Source organism: Sapajus apella, unplaced genomic scaffold (assembly GCF_009761245.1).
Source record: "Sapajus apella isolate SASKATOON/1434 unplaced genomic scaffold, GSC_monkey_1.0 scaffold70, whole genome shotgun sequence".
NCBI lineage: Eukaryota > Metazoa > Chordata > Mammalia > Primates > Cebidae > Sapajus > Sapajus apella.
Window position 1 is genome coordinate 1828540 of NW_022437010.1, and position 16328 is coordinate 1844867.

Consider the following 16328-nt stretch of genomic DNA (forward strand, 5'->3'; position numbering starts at 1 on the left):
TTAGATAGTGTTATTTGGAAGAAGAAATTTTAAAAATTATAAATTGAAATAAAGGAGAAACTAATACATACAAAACAAATGGCACTATCTGAAGCAATTGTGTAAATTTGTTAATACAAAAAAATTTGCATTCTTTGTAATGTAACCAAAAAGAAGCATATAAGGTTTGGAAAACTAAATTTATTATTGACTTTTTAGCTATTTCAAATTGTCTCATTGTTTTAGATGAAAACTAACTATGTAATAGTTTCAACAATTTAGGTAACAGATTGATCTCTTAATAGGTCATCAAGCTTCCTTTGCATTTTGATGGTCAAAAAAATCATGAAAGCAATACTTGACTTTCCCCTGGATTTCCAGTTTGTCTAATGGCTAAAGGAGAGAAAGCAGAATCAGGAGTGGATAATACAGCTGGCCTTTCAAAAAAAGAAGCAGAGAAGAACTCCTATGCATCAGTGGATGAGGAAGAAGATAAATCCTCAGTACATTCTTCTCAGGGTTGGTTGACTTTTTTTTTTTCCCAGCATTCCATTGCTAGTATTTCAAGTTGTGTTATATAAATTATATTCTGAATATAAGAAATATTCATTCTTTTTAAATATGGTAGAATATTGGTTTTTATATCACACTGTCTATTAAATATGTAAATATAAAATAACGTCATTGAAACAAGTCTTTTTCTATGACCTTACTGCTTTGAAAGTTTATTTGTTGTTGTAAAGGGGACATACTTTGCTTCTGTTGGTTCTTATTTTTAGATTTCAGTCTTTCTTGCATGCTCACAAGACTGGTAACCAAAAACTGGCTATGAAAGATAAAATATTTTCAGAAAAATGTTGTCAATTAATATAGTTTATTTTATTGGCCTTTGTTTTCAAAGACTGGTTTAATCAGGCAGTAAATAAGCAAATAAAGTTTTTTGAAGTGTTCAATCTGCAAAAATTCCAACTTACAGAATAGATGTGCTATTAGAGATTATTATCCTTTTTATAAAAGGATTGTTGCATTTACCAAAAGATTCACAAGCTTCTTTAACAGGATGTATCCTCTAGCAGTAAATATTGGTATCAGTTAAAATAGTAGTTGATGAATTGGTATTAATTATAATAATGGTAGTAACTAATAGTACTACCAGAATTGTACTAATGCTACAAGCATTACCAGTGATAAGAAGTCTTGTAATAAATAACTCATCTTTATTTTAGAAATTATTAAATATTTTAAACATCTTATACAGAAAATAGCATAACAAATACCAGTACCCAGCTTTGCTGATTTTTACTATTTTATCGTATTACTTCCCATTTTTTCTTTCAAAAAATAACATTTACCCGTGATTAATGCTCTCTGTGAACTGCTCCCTAATTCTGTTCCTGGCCTTCTCAGATTTGTGTTTGATCATTTACATGTATATCTTAAAACATTTTCTACATCTATACAGAATCACTAACAATAAATATCTTTTGTTTTTAAACTTTATGTAAATGTATCACATTTCACATCTACTTCTGCAATTTTTATTTTCTCTCAACATTGTCTTTGATATTTAACTATATCTATTGTCTATTTCTAAATTCCTGATTTTATTGCCATATTAAATTCCTTTGCATGATTATAACAAAATTTATTTATTTTTGTTATAGTTGTTTCCACTTATACTCTATTGCAAACAAAGAAGCTACAATGACCATTCTTGAACATGGGCTGCTTGTGCATATGGGTGGGAGTTTCACTAGAGTCTGTATAACCCTGAAAGGAATGGCTGAATCACAGTGCACACAGTTTCTTAATGTATAGACTAGTGACACTCCCATCCCTAGTAGTGTGTCAATTTACCGTCCTAACAGTTGTGTAAGAGAGTTGCTTTGGCCCGCATTCTGTCAACCCTTGTTACTGTCAGATTTTTAAAGTTTTGCCAATTCAATTGGTATGCAATAATATCTCTTTATTTTAATTAGGAGTTTTCTGGATGCAAGTATGTTAGAGCACTTTTAAAACTATGTATATTTCTGTTGACCCTTTGGATTTTATCTTGTGTGAATTGCGTGTTCCTATACTTTGTCCACTTTTCCTTTGGGCCGTTTTTTCCCTCATTGATCTGTAAGAGTTCTAGGGCTTTGTTGCTGTTGTTGTTGTTTTTAGGTGAGTGGTAGGGGACACTTATTTTCTGATTCAATTTTTGATTGTTACTTATTTCATCATTTTATATTTAATTCATTAAAAACTAATTGAGTTAATTTGGTCATAATATATTATCTTTTAAATTTTAAAATTTATTTTCTTTTGTTAAAGTTTTATTGAGCAAGTGATATATTCTCATTGTTCAAAAGAAAACCTGCCTTTCGCTGCTCCCTAGCAACCTAGTTCTTCTCCCTGAAAGAAACTGATGTTTTTTGTGTATAACTGAATAGATATTTTTATGTATCTATAAGAAAATACACAAAACTATTACTATAACTTTGAAATACCATTAACTCTATTTATTATATTATATATTTTTCTTGTCATTCCTAGTGTTGATTATTAATACTAGTCATCATTGTTTTTCTTTATTAGTCTTGCTTTCTATCTTTTCATTCATTTTTTCAGTATATAACTGACACATTTTCCTTCATTCAAGTTCCCCACTGATTGTTTATTTTCCATGATTTTCTTCAGGGTAGATAAATTATTTTCTTCAGGTAGATAAATCTACAATATGCAGATCAGAGAAAATTATTTAAATCTGTTAAGTGCATACAAGTTTATAATTGTTATAGTTTGGAGGATGCCATAATTCTTTTCTTCTTCTGTTTGTCTAATAATACTTTTGAATTTATATTCTATTTCATCTGATATGAATACTACCCACCTGAATGATTTTTTATTTAATATTTACATGGCATACATTATCATGCTATGCTTTATTTTTAAATTGTAACATTTATCTGTAGTACAGTTTGGGCATTTATCAGTAGCATAAATCTGGATTTTATTTTGTATTCAAGACAAGTTAAGGGGTAAACAAATATAGTTTTAGATAGAAGGAATAAATATTAGTATTTGGTAGAACAGTAGGAAAATTATAGTTAGCAATACTTTATAGTGCGTTTCAAAATAGCTAGAATATCAGATTTGTAATATTCATAACGCAGAAAAAAGATTAATTGTTGAGTTGATGGATATCCTTAATATTCCAATTTGATCATTAGCTGTTGTAGAGAGGTATCAAAATATCACATGTACTTCCAAAATATGTACAACTAACATATACCAATTAAAAATAGAAGAAAAGACAAGTAGATAATATGTGCTATTTAAATAGGTAAGTTTAAAGTTTTGGAAATTACTCTAAATGTTGTATTTGTACTTGCTGATGACATCTAATTTTGCACTTTAAGTTTACTATCCTATTTCTTTGCTTTTAGAAAATTTGTTTATGCTTTTCTGTCTCTATAATCTACAGATTTTATTCATTACTTTAAATGCTGTCCTTAATTTCTCACTTACATATTTACGTATAAAACATCTTTAAAATTCTAAGTTCATTCCATATTTTCTTGGATGTGGCAAGGATGCCTCATCCATTAAAAACGCTTCCTCTTCCTATTGCTATTGTTGGCTATAGTTTCAGTTTCACTTTTTTATTAAACCCAACAGTTAGCATTTTTCCATCTTAATGGTAAATTAATTTAGTGACACATATGTGCTTCATTATATTTTTAAGATAGCATGTCTTCATTCTGGCTCCATTTTTCTTCTTGCTGAAATAAGTCTTTAGTAATTCATTTAGAGTTTGGATCTCTCTTAGTCAGTGCATATCTGAAAGAGTCTTTATTTTTTTCCCTCACTTTTGATAGACCATTTAACCATGTATAAGATTCTCAGGTAGTAATACTTTTTCCTTACCATTTTCCCACTGCCTTTTTATGTCTATTGTGGCTAATCAGAAATCAGTGTTAAGTGGTAGCCATTATAAAGGGAAGAGATGTATTTCAATTTCAATTTTAGATAGATCACTCTGGTAATTTTTAGGAAGATTTATTTGAGCAGGGCATGTCTAAAATCAGGACAGGTAGGAAAAGCTTAGAATAATCCAAGCAAAAGATGAGCCTCAGTTAGAGCAGAGATAATAAAGTTTGAGAAGAGAATGAACTTCATAAAATATTAAATAGGTGTAATAGAATTGCCGTAAACATGATGTTGTTGATTGATTGGATATGGATGGTGGAAGATAACAAAAGCTGATTCCTAAACTTTGAACATAATAGATATGGATATTAACCAGCAGATGATAGGAATTACAGGAAGAGGAATAAGAATAGAGGATAACTTGGAGCTTGATTTTGGGTCTGCAGGGTTTGATTTTTCTATATTATATCCAAATAAAAATGTTCAAGAGGGCCGGGCATGGTGGCTTATGCCTGTAATCCCAGCACTTTGGGAGGCCAAGGCAGGTGGATCACTTGAGCTCAAGAGTTTGATTGGGCAACATGGTGAAACCCCATCTCTACTAAAAATACAAAAAATTAGCCAGGTGTGGTGGTGGGCATGACTGTAATCCCAGCTACTTAGGAGGCTGAGGGAAGAGGATTGCTTGAACCCTGGAGGCGGAGATTGCAGTGAGCTGAGATAGCACCACTACACTCCAGCCTGGGTGACAGAGCGAGACTCCATCTCAAAAAAAAGATATGTAGTTCAGTACCATTGGGAAATGGACATGAAGCTCAGGAGAGAGATAGAGAATAGGGAGGGAGAATATGTTCATTAGAGTCCACATAGAGACTGTAGCTGAAACTGCTAAGTGGTTGAGTTTAACCAGAGAGAATGTGTAAAGGGATAGGGGTATTGAGTTGAAAACACAAATAAGGGAAATGGCAATATGGCAGGAGAAGAATGATGGATCCCTACCATGGAGCCATAATGGCCAGACACAACACCTACATGAGTCTTCCTGTCTTATTCTGCCTATCAGCTTTGTAGAGGGTGATAAATATTTCTAAAGTTGTTACTAGGGTTCTTCAGGTCCCTTAGAGATGGAACTGACACAAATGCCCATCAAAGATAGACTGGATAAAGAAAATGTGGCACAGCTAACACCATGGAATACTATATAGCCATAAAAAAGGATGAGCTCATGTCCATTGCAGGGACATGGATGAAGTTGGAAACCATCATTCTCAGCAAACTGACACAAGAACAGAAAACCAAACACTGCATGTTCTCACTCATAAGTGGGTGTTGAACAATGAGAACACATGGACACAGGGAGGGGAACATCACATACTGGGGCCTGGGAGGTGGGGAGTTAGGGGAGGAATAGCAGGGGGTGAGGTGATTGGGAAGGGGTAGCATTAGGAGAAATACCTAATGTAGAGGATGGGGTGAAGAATGCAGCAAACCACTGCCATGGCACATGTACACCTATGTAACAAACTTGTATGATCTGCACATGTACCCCAGAACTTAAAATATAATAAATAAATAAATAAATAAAGAGATTATGCCTTCTTGGGCCAAGTACAACTCTCTGCCAGGCTGAAGTATTAGAACTCCTGGGCTTCTGTATTCACACCTGACCTGCTTTATTGTGAGTAAGCCAATATCACGTAACAACTGAGATACCACCATCTCTACCTCCAGACAACTAAATATCAGTTTATAGAGCAATTCCTATGTTGAAATTTGATACACAGAATACATATATGTCAAATTTTATCACTGGCTTTAAACAAATATTTCTAAGGATAAATTAGAAATCAGATATATGTTAAAGCTAGGTAACAAACATCACAGTTATAAAGCAACTTGACCAAAGTGTATTGTTTCTCACAATGTTAGAACTAGAATTTGTGGCCAGAGAAGATAAGAAATGACTGACAACGTGGTCTGGTTTTGGTGGGTAAGGTGTGGAGCTAGTGGTTTTCAAAATGCACAACTTGAAGCTGGCTTTAAGCGGTTTTTATGTTGAAATTTAATAGGTTCAAGGCTTTAATTTTTACATTTTAAATGCAAATATCCAAGGCAGTACTTAGTGTGGATAAAAGGAAGGTAAGAGGTGAGGCATAAAATAAGCCTTAGGTCCTGGCAGTCTGAAAAAGAGCAGAGAGTATCATAAAAGGGGCCCCTTGGGATGCTGAGGTGGTCAGATCACTTGAGCCCAGGTGTTCAAGACCAGCCTGGGCAACATGGCAAAACCCTGTCTCTACAAAAAATACAAAAATTTGCTGGGTGTGGTGGTGCACGCCTGTAGTGGGGCTGAGGCAGAAGGATCGCCTGAGCCCAGGAAGTCAAGGCTGCAGTGAGCTGAGATCATGCCACTGCACTCCAGCCTGGGTGACAAAGTGAGACCCTGTCTCAAAGAAAGAGGTGGTTGGGTTCCCAAAGCTCAGACCAGCCAGTGTCAGATTGAGCCTCATTCCAGATTTCTTTGTGGGGCAGTTATGTGGAGGATGTTCATGGACACTGTGGGTAATTCTCATTTAGTTGTCTCTGCAGGAGAATCACTTTTATACCATTCCTGTTTGTGGAATTAGATTAGTCAGGCCTTCCAACCTGAGGGCCTGAGATGGCCTTGTTCTGTGAAGACAAGTGAACATTAGCATATCATCTGTGTAACCTGGGAATCTAAGACAAAGAAAGGGAAGAAAAGGATGAAGCCCTTGCTGATGGTTGAGGATCATCTTCCTAAGAAAAAATTAATGATTCATAAAATACCAAAAGGCATGATCATGATTTCATTAGAAAAAACAATAGAAAACCATTGCTTATTTTGCTTAAATATCAAATTCAAAAGTCAACTGTAAAGCCAGTATGTGAGATGCTGTAGAATACATGTATTTGCAAAGTAAATAGGTTTTTTTTTTCTTTTTCTTTCCCAGTGTTTTTGGATTAAATATGAAGCTAAATATTCTTATTTTAGAATGTTTAACTTTTGGGAAAGTGAGTTTGACTTAACTAATAAAATGTCAGTGTTATTGATGTTTCAAACTAGTGTTAGGATACTGAGCAGATGAGAGGCAATTACTCTCAGATCATTTTCACCACTTCCCAGTTTTTCCTCAGTGTAATGTGGCTGTATTTTCCACGCCTACTGCACTGAGCTATACACTTGACTTTTAGAATACTGCCCCCAGTTCCCCTAAAAGGATGGTGGGTAGCACTCCAGAAAACATGAATACCAGAGTGTTCAAGCTGAGAATACTGTATATCATGAGAAGAAGAATCTTTCTGTTTTAGGAAAATGCTTTAAAAAACGATTATTCATTTGCTCTGCTCTGAGCATGGAGACTTGTTCAAGCCTTACATTCAAAGACTGCAGAGGCACCTTCTTCTTCTATTCTATAGAAAAACAGAACACAAAAATCTCTTCAAATACATGTCTCCACTATTGCTTATATTTATTTATTTTTCTTGGAAGGATATTATTAGCAGTAAATATCCCCATAGGTTTGTCTTCTAATATATCAGGGCTGTGATACAGTATGCTCTTTCTGCCACTGATAGGTTGCTAAGAGATTTAATAATGGGTAAACAAACACAACATGTGGTAATTCATTTCAAATTAAAAGTTTATTAAACTCGGGCTTGATGACTTTCCAGCTATTTACAATTAAAGAAGCAAACCTTAGGGAAGGGGCGAGCACGTGGTGTGTTTATGGCTGCAATGTTTCTATATGAAAAACGTGTTTATGATCTTTCACAAGCTGTCCACGCTGATAGGCTCTGTACATAATCTGATGAGTCAACTACTGTCTTCAAATCATGAAAAAGTGACTTGAATGCTTATTCGCAAGCACACATGTGTGCACATATATGCACACACATGTGCCCTCACATACTCATATGGCAGGATTCTAGACTTTATTCTATGATTGATGTTTTACGTGGTGGTCAGCCTTGCAAATAAGTGGATGTTTGAGGCTAGAAAATATTTATGAAAGGCCAGGAAAAGAGACCCATTATATAACTTTTGGGTTATCACCATCTTTTAGGCTGTTTTACTCTTTAGGAGTCAGTTTAGGCAAATATTTCATATGCTTGATAATTTTGGTTTGAATATGCCTACATTGGATGAGCAATGGTCTCTGGCAGGGTCTCTATCTGTTTGATGATGCCGAATTCAATTCGAAATTTTGTGCAACCACAAGAACAAATCATCCTGCCAATTGCTGTAGAATTAATTATAAATCAAAGCAACACCCAGTCCTTGGCCTTCAAGGGCTTATCTGAGCCCAAGCCTGCTCCACCATGAGATATGCATGTGTCCTCAGATCCAAGAGATGACGAGAAGGCCCACCAGCACTCTATTTACATAGGGGCCTGCAGTCCTTCTCAGAGAGAATTCGAACTTGGAGAAGAATCGAAGCAGATGCAATTGGTTAAACAAAGATTCAGTTGTTAGGTGAGAGGGGTGATTGTGGGCAAAGTATGATGTTTGGGAATCACATTTGTCCTTTAGCTCAGCCATCTCACAGTGGAATTCCCAGGAGAGGGAGGACTGCTTAGAAATATTCCCCAACCTGATAAAAGGGAGAACCATTTCACTGAAATTCTGTCAGACACAGAACTGCATATTACAGTATATACCCTCCTCTGAGACAATTAGGCATGTTATATGCAAATACAGTGGTCTCCCTTAACCCAAGGTTTCAGTTTCCGAGGTTTCAATTACCTGTGGTCAACTGTGGTCCAGAAATGGTATAGTAGAATAAAATATTTTGAGAAAGAGGGAGGCCACATTCACATAACTTTTATTACAGCATACTGTTATAAATGTTGTACGTTATTATTTGTTATGGTTGTTAATTCTTACTGTGACTAATCTGTAAATTAAACTTTATCATGGGTATGTATGGACAGGAAAATGTATAGTATATATAGGATTGGGTACCATGTGCGGTTTCAGATATCCCACTGGGGATCCTGGAATATATCCACGATGGGTGAGAGACAACTGCTCTGCTGTGATCTATGTGTTGCAACTTTGTAATTCAGGATGTTATGGAGCCACTGTGGGGAAGTATATATGGATGGAAATTAATGGTTCATGGACTCATGTGAGACAGGCAGGTGGACTCCTGGAAATAAGTGAGTGGGCTTTTAAAGTTCATTGAAATTGGTCTGAACTTTTAATATACCCTTGTTTTTAATCCTGTACTGCTGTGATCTGGGGACCTATGTGTTAGTTTCACAATCTTTTCCTGGGGCTAGAATAACAGTTTGGAGTTCAAAAGGCAAGCATAGTTGGGAATTCTTTGGGGTAAAAGGAAAGCCACAAGCTAAGTTAAGAAGTCAGAGAGTATAAGGTATATTTGAGGAACTATAAGGAGCCATTGGGCTCCAGTATACAAATTGGGATGGATTTGGGCAAGGATCATTTTATGGCAGGAAATCCAGTAAGAATGACGTAACATTATAGTAGAACGATTTATAATCCTTTGGGTACATACCCAGTAATGGGATTGCTGGGTCAAATGGTATTTCTATTTCTAGATCCTTGAGGAATCACCACACTGTCTTTCACAATGATTGAACTAATTTACACTCCCACCAATAGTGTAAAAGTGTTCCTATTTCTCCACATCCTCTCCAGCATCTGTTGTCTCCAGATTTTTTAATGATCACCATTCTAACTGGCGTGAGATGGTATCTCAATGTGGTTTTGATTTGCATTTCTCTAATGACCAGTGATGATGAGCATTTTTTCATATGTTTGTTGGCCTCATGTATGTCTTCTTTTGTAAAGTGTCTGTTCATATGCTTTGCCCACTTTTGCATGGGCTTGTTTGGTTTTTTCTTGTAAATCAAACACCGCATGTTCTCACTCATAGGCAGGTTTTGAACAATGAGAACACATGGACACAGGGAGGGGAGCACTACACACTGGGGTCTGTTGGGGGGAAATAGGGGAGGGACAGCGGTGGGTGGGGAGTTGGGGAGAGATAGCATGGGGAGAAATGCCAGATATGGGTGATGGGGAGGAGGGCAGCAAATCACACTGCCACGTGTGTACCTATGCAATAATCTTGCATGTTCTTTACATGTACCCCAAAACCTAAAATGCAATAAAAAAAACAGAAGGACATAACATTAGCTTAGAGAAGGGATGGTAAGGACCTGAGGAAGAGCATTGCTGGTGGTATACACTCAGAGACGTGATAAGATTGCATTAACAGGATTCGGAAAGTGAAGAGTTGTGTCTTAATCGAAGATGTGAAGTTCGCAGGTGAGAGTATTTGTATCTCAGGTTTCCAGGAAAATAGCGTTGCCCTTATTGGAGATAAGAAACCCAAAGGAGCAGGTATCAGATAAAAGTTAACCAGTTACTTTTGCACAAGCTGAACGTAAAGTGTTAGGGGAAATTAAGAAGACAGTCACTTGCTTGGAGTTGAAAAGATAAATTTAAAGCTCAGAAGTAACATTTGGGTATCATCCTGATATGCAGGCTAAAGCCACAGAAATGAATGAGTTTACCAAGGAAGAAAAGAGTGGACTTAATAGTAGGACATTCTTAATTTAAGGGACAGGCAAAAGAAAAGATGCAGAAAATTGCAAAATAACAGTCTGAAAAAGGAGAAGTAGGAGGTGAGACATTGTGGAGACCATGGAGCTTTAAATCTCAAGAAGGAAGAGTGGTCACTTCAGTAAGATACACTATTGCAGCACTAACCAAACCTGATGTGTGTAGGAGTCATCCAGTGATCTTGCTAAATGGAAAATTCTGATTCACCAAGTTTGATGTTGGCATTAATTCTGCAGATCTCACGAGACACATATGGTCTGTGAACCTCACTTTGCTTTAGATTACCAGGATAAAAATGAAAAGACAGTTTGCCTAGATCTGTTTCTGAAGGCACCAGCTCTATCTATTCCCACTTCCACTTACTGGTTTAAGTCTTAAAAAATTCTTCAGAGAGAGATTACAGTTTCAGGAGAGTCGCCTTTGTTTTGCTTTTTTATCTATTTCAGGGCCTACAAGATACATAAATCCATGATGTCCCAAATCATAGCTTCTCAGTAAACATTTGCAGAATGAATATATGAATATGGCTCTGAGGACCAACTAGGATGAGAACTCTTTTCTATGGAGTAGGCAGTTTCTTTTATAAATTAAAATATAGTAAAATTGACTTTTTTTAAGAGTGTACAATTTGATGTACAAATACATACTTGTGTAATCACCACCACAATAAGGATAAAGAAACATTTAATTACCACCCCTCAATCCTTCAATGTGCTGTCTTTTACAGGCACCTCCTTCCCTCCACCACCCATCCAAATCCCTGGCACTCACTGATCTGTTTGCCATCACCGTAGTTTCATCTTTTCAAAATTGGCATAGTTGTCATTATAGTTTTGGCTTTTTAAATTGTCATATGGTGTCCAAACTTTTGTTGAGACTGGCTTCTTTCACTCAACATAGTACCACTGAGAGTCTTACAAGTAATTGTGCATATCAACAGTTCCTTCCCAGTCATTGTTCAGTGGTATCCCATTATATGGATGTGCCACAGTTTATCTGTTACCTAACTCAAAGACATTTACATTATTTCAATTTTTGGCAATTATAAAGAGTTGCTATACATGCTTCTAGGCAAGCTTTTGTGTGAAAATACTATTTACTTCTTCAGAATACATACCTAGGAGTGCGATTGCTACACTGTATTATATGTCTCTCTCTCTCTCTCTCCCTCTCTCTCTCTCTGTATATATATATATATACAGAGAGATACATATATGTATATATATTTTTTATAAATATTATATATATATATATATATTTTTTGTTGTTGTTGTTGTTGTTGTTGTTGTTGTTGGAGTCTCACTCTGTCGCCTGGGCTGGAGTGCAGTGGTGCAATCTCGGCTCACTGCAACCTCCACCTTCCGGGTTGAAGCGATCCTCCAGCTTTAGCCTCCCAAGTAGCTGGGACTGCAGGCATGTGCCACCACACTCGGCTAATTTTTTGCATTTTTAGTAGAGATGGGATTTCAACGTGTTAGCCAGGATGGTCTCAATCTCCTGACCTCATGATTCACCCACCTCGGCCTCCCAAAGTGCTGGGATTACAGGCATGAGCCACCGTGCCTGGCCGTATGTGTATATTTAACTTTATTAGAAACTGCCTGTTATACAAAGTGACTGTATCATTTTACATTTCCACGAGCAACGTGGGAGTTTCAGTTGCTCTGCATCCTTATCAGCACTTAGAATTGTCAGGTTTTTAAAAGTCCTTCTAATGTGTGTATAGTGGCATCTCATGATTTCAATTTAGATTTCTTTAATGACTAATGTGCTTATTTGCCAAATACCCTCTTTAGTCAAGTATCTGTTCAAGTCTTCTGCCCACTTTTTAAGTTGAATGGTTTATTTATTTGTTTTTCACTGTTGAATTTTGAGAGTTCTTATACATTCTGGATACAGATACTTTTTGCAGATACTTTCTGTCTGAACTTTATCTGTTTATTTTCTTAATATTGTCTTTCACCTAGCAAATGTAAATTTTGATGAAGTTCAATTTATAATTTTTTAAATAGATTGTACTTTTCAGGTCATGTCTTTGAACCTTTTGCCTACACTCCAGTTCACAAGATTTTCTCTTACATTTTATTTGGCAAGTTCTACAGTTTTGCACTCTACATTTAAGCCAATGATCCATTTGGACTTAGTTTTTGAGTAAAATGTGAAGTTAAAGTTGAAAGTTTTTGTTGTTTTGTTTTCACATATGAATGTCCAGTAGTTCCAACAACATTTATTGAAAACCCTCTTCTTTTATCGTTGAGTTGCCTTTGCAGTTTTGTCAAAAATCAATTGGCCAAATATGAATGGTCCCATTTCAGGGACTTATTAGGTGACCTGGTGAGAGCACTCTGCCTAATATACACTGTTATGGATATGCTTGACATCAGCCAGCATATCCATAAGCCATGAGGTAGAGGAAGCATGAAAAGAGGACAAATTAATTATAGCTGCAGTGGGAGCTGTACAGACACAGATGGAAGTAGCCAAAGTCCCTCCATACTGAAGCTTAGAAACAGGAAGCCATGGAGAAAACAAACAGCAGAGCTTAGCTGGTATGCTCAGACAGTAAGAGACCTACTGTGTGACTTTGAACGGTTCTGTATTTGTGGTCAGTTTTAGCCAAGTCACCATATCATATTCCCTGAAGGACTGAGGCCGCCATTCCCACAGGCGTAAGATAAGGGAAGCAAGTTGTATTCAGATGCAATTAATGATTCTGCACCAGAGACACATATTTTCAGTTAATAATTTGCCAGTCAATTGTTTCCCTGTTTCTATGGGAGAATCGTTAATCTGGTACTTGAAAATAGCACACATGACTTTGCTTTTGACAACTGGAGCTGAGTTTGTGGAGAAGCTGTTTCAAATAATTTTCTATCATGTGTATCTCTAATTATTTTCAGATAGCTCTTAAAGAATGAGTAGTTCTATAAAATATATCCAAGCTTTTAAGAATTTGAAATGGCCATTTCAGAATCACCATTTGGGGAAATGTTGAGGCAATTTTTAGACTTTAACTATGTCATTTTTTCTCTTGAATGTCTTGGTTTTCAAGTTGCATAGGTGGATCTGAGTCCTTTCTCTTAGTGTAAAAGTGAGCCTTAGGGAACCACAGTATGTTTCAAAGTGATTAATCTGCATAAAAAGCTAATTACCTGTAATTTTTCAATGTTTTTGTTTAAGATATGGAAATGCATCAAAATATTTTAATTCATAGAAATGCTCAAAATATTTTAAAGCAATTTAAATCATTTTTAAAGCTTCAATTGTGTGAGGTCCGTCCTTCCTTCCCTCCCTCCCCCCTTCCCTCCTTCCTTCCTTCCTTCCTTCCTTCCTTCCTTCCTTCTTCCCTTCCTTCCTCTCTCCCTCCCTCCCTCTCTCCCCTTCCTTTGTTCTTGGCAATGAAGTTGTGACTTATAACTTTGTTTACAAACTGAATAAGACTTCCAATAGCTGCAACATTAAACTTCCTAAATTGGGGCTTAGCTGGGAAAATTTCTTTCTTTCTTCTCTTGTGTCACTTCACTCTGTTTTTGAGACAGAGTTTCACTCTGTTGCCAGACCAGAGTGCAGTGGCACAATCTTGGCTCACTACAACCTCTGCCTTTCGGGTTCAAGCGATTCTCCTACCTCAGCCTCTCGAATAGCTGGGACTGCAGGTGCACACCACCACACCCAGCTAATTTTTGTATTTTGGGTACAGACAGGGTTTCACCATGTTGGTCAGGATGGTCTCCATCTCTTGATCTCGTGATCTGCCCCCCCTCGGCCTCTGAAAGTGCTGGGATTACAGGTGTGAGCCCCCACACCTGGCCTAGCTGGGAAAATTTCACACAGAGGCTAATTGGAGGTGTAGTGAGTATTTGTATCATTACTAGATTTCTTTTAAAACATTATAATTTGTTTTAATCTTTGGCTTATTTTGTGAGGTTCTTCACCATCAGTCACAGCTCATTACAATGGTTTTTTGGTTTGATCCACTTCAATCTCAAAGTCATTTCTGAAAACTGCTGGAATTGAAAAAGCTTTAAACAGTCATGCAGGTCTTTAATTGTAAATTAGTTTTGACAGGACTACAATGCAGCGGCCTGCCTGCTTCCAAAGTGATGCTAGCTGATGACTCCTGCCTGCTCCAGGAGCGAAGGAACATGTGGAAGGAATTGTACTTTTACATTTCACAGCTGGTCATTTCCTCTGCGAGGCAGCCCTTGACCCCTCTGAGAGATTCTGACACCCAGAAAGGAAGTGTTCCTACTGATGTAAAGGAAATGGAGAACCAGTTTAACGCTAAGAAAAAAGGGAGGAGGGTGTGCTGAAAAGATCTGGGGGACAGAGAGACGAGACGGGCTTAAAACGTTTCCAGCAGGTCCAAATCTTTGCTGCATTGTTTCCTTTCATGAACGAAGAGCAAAAATCTGTTTATTTGGAAGGGGCCAAAATATTGTGAGTTTTTCTTAAAGCTACCTTTTAAATTTTTCTTTTTTTAAGTGGAAGAGGCAATAGAAATGAAGTTGTCACATGTGAATGATCCAAATCGAGGTTTGAGGAAAATTTACAAATATGTGTTTGCTGATCTACTCCATTACATTGGTGTGTGAGCTATGCTTCCAATTACAGACTGTGTGGATTAGATCAACAACATCAGATTGCAGCTTATGTTTTCAGGACATTTTACATTCTCAACATGTTATTTGGTCTTATATATTCATCACAGTCCATTTATCCTCTGTATTTGTGCTGTTAAACAATGGAGTAAGGAAGCATAAGAGGGCAGTTGGATTGTATTATTATTCAAACTGGTTTGCCATTTTTGTCAGTGAGTCGACATAGACCATTTCAACACCCAAATGATCAATCTTTCAACAGCCACCAATGAAGTCATTTCCAAAAGTACTTTTTCTTCTCCTACTCTTTATTCTTCTTCCTCCTCTTCCTCCTTTTTGCTGCTGCTGCTGCTGCTGCTGCTTCTTCTTCCTCTTCTTCTTTCTCCTCCTTCTTCATCCTTCTTCATCATCCTCCTATATGCAGGAGTGCATATAGACATGCTTATCTTACTCTTGATCTTTGGAGGAAAGCATTCAGTCTTTTAGCATTACTTACAATAGCTGTAAGCTTTTTGGAGATGATTTTTATTAATTTGAGTTATTAATAGTTACCTTCTATTCCTGTTATCATACATGGATTTTGGCTTTTCTCAAATTTTACTTTGTTTTAATAGATATAATACTATGGTTTATCTTCTTTAGGCTAATGATATGGTGGATTCAAATAATTGATCCATCTTCTTTTATACTTGGAATAAATCCCACTTGGTCCTAGTGTATAATTATTTGTATACATTGTTGTATTCAATTTGTTAATATTTTGTTGAGGATTTTTGTGTCTAATCTTCTGGGAGATATTGATCTGTGGTTTTGCTCTTTGTTCTCTCTTTGTCAGGTTTTGGTGTCAGGGTTATCATGACCTCATAACATGAGTTAGGAATTGTTCCCTCCTATATTTTTTAGAAAAGATTGCATAAAATTGATGTTTACTCTTCTGCAATTGTTTGGTAGAATTGTCTAGGGAAACTACCTGGATATAGAGTTTTAACATTAAAAATTCGATGTGTTTAATAAAGGACTATTCAGGTTATCTATTTCATATTGGTGAAATTGGTAGTTTGGAGTATTTGAGGAATTGGTCCATTTCTTCTAAGTTGTTGAGTGTAAGAGCAAAAAGTTGCTCAAGATATTCTTTTATTTCAAAATGTCTGCAGTATCTGTAATGATATCCCACTTTATTCCTGATTTGGTGATTTGTTTCTTCTTTCTTTTTATCTTTGTCA

The 16328-nt window shown here is 36.4% G+C and overlaps 1 protein-coding gene across 1 annotated transcript in view; it reads left to right on the plus strand.

Annotated features, from left to right (window-relative positions):
• Nucleotides 1-16328, plus strand: part of OFCC1 (orofacial cleft 1 candidate 1) — a 206668-nt gene that overhangs the window by 111303 nt on the left and 79037 nt on the right. The window contains 1 exon segment of the mRNA XM_032249998.1: nucleotides 361-498. Coding sequence (XP_032105889.1) covers nucleotides 361-498 — 138 coding nt within the window.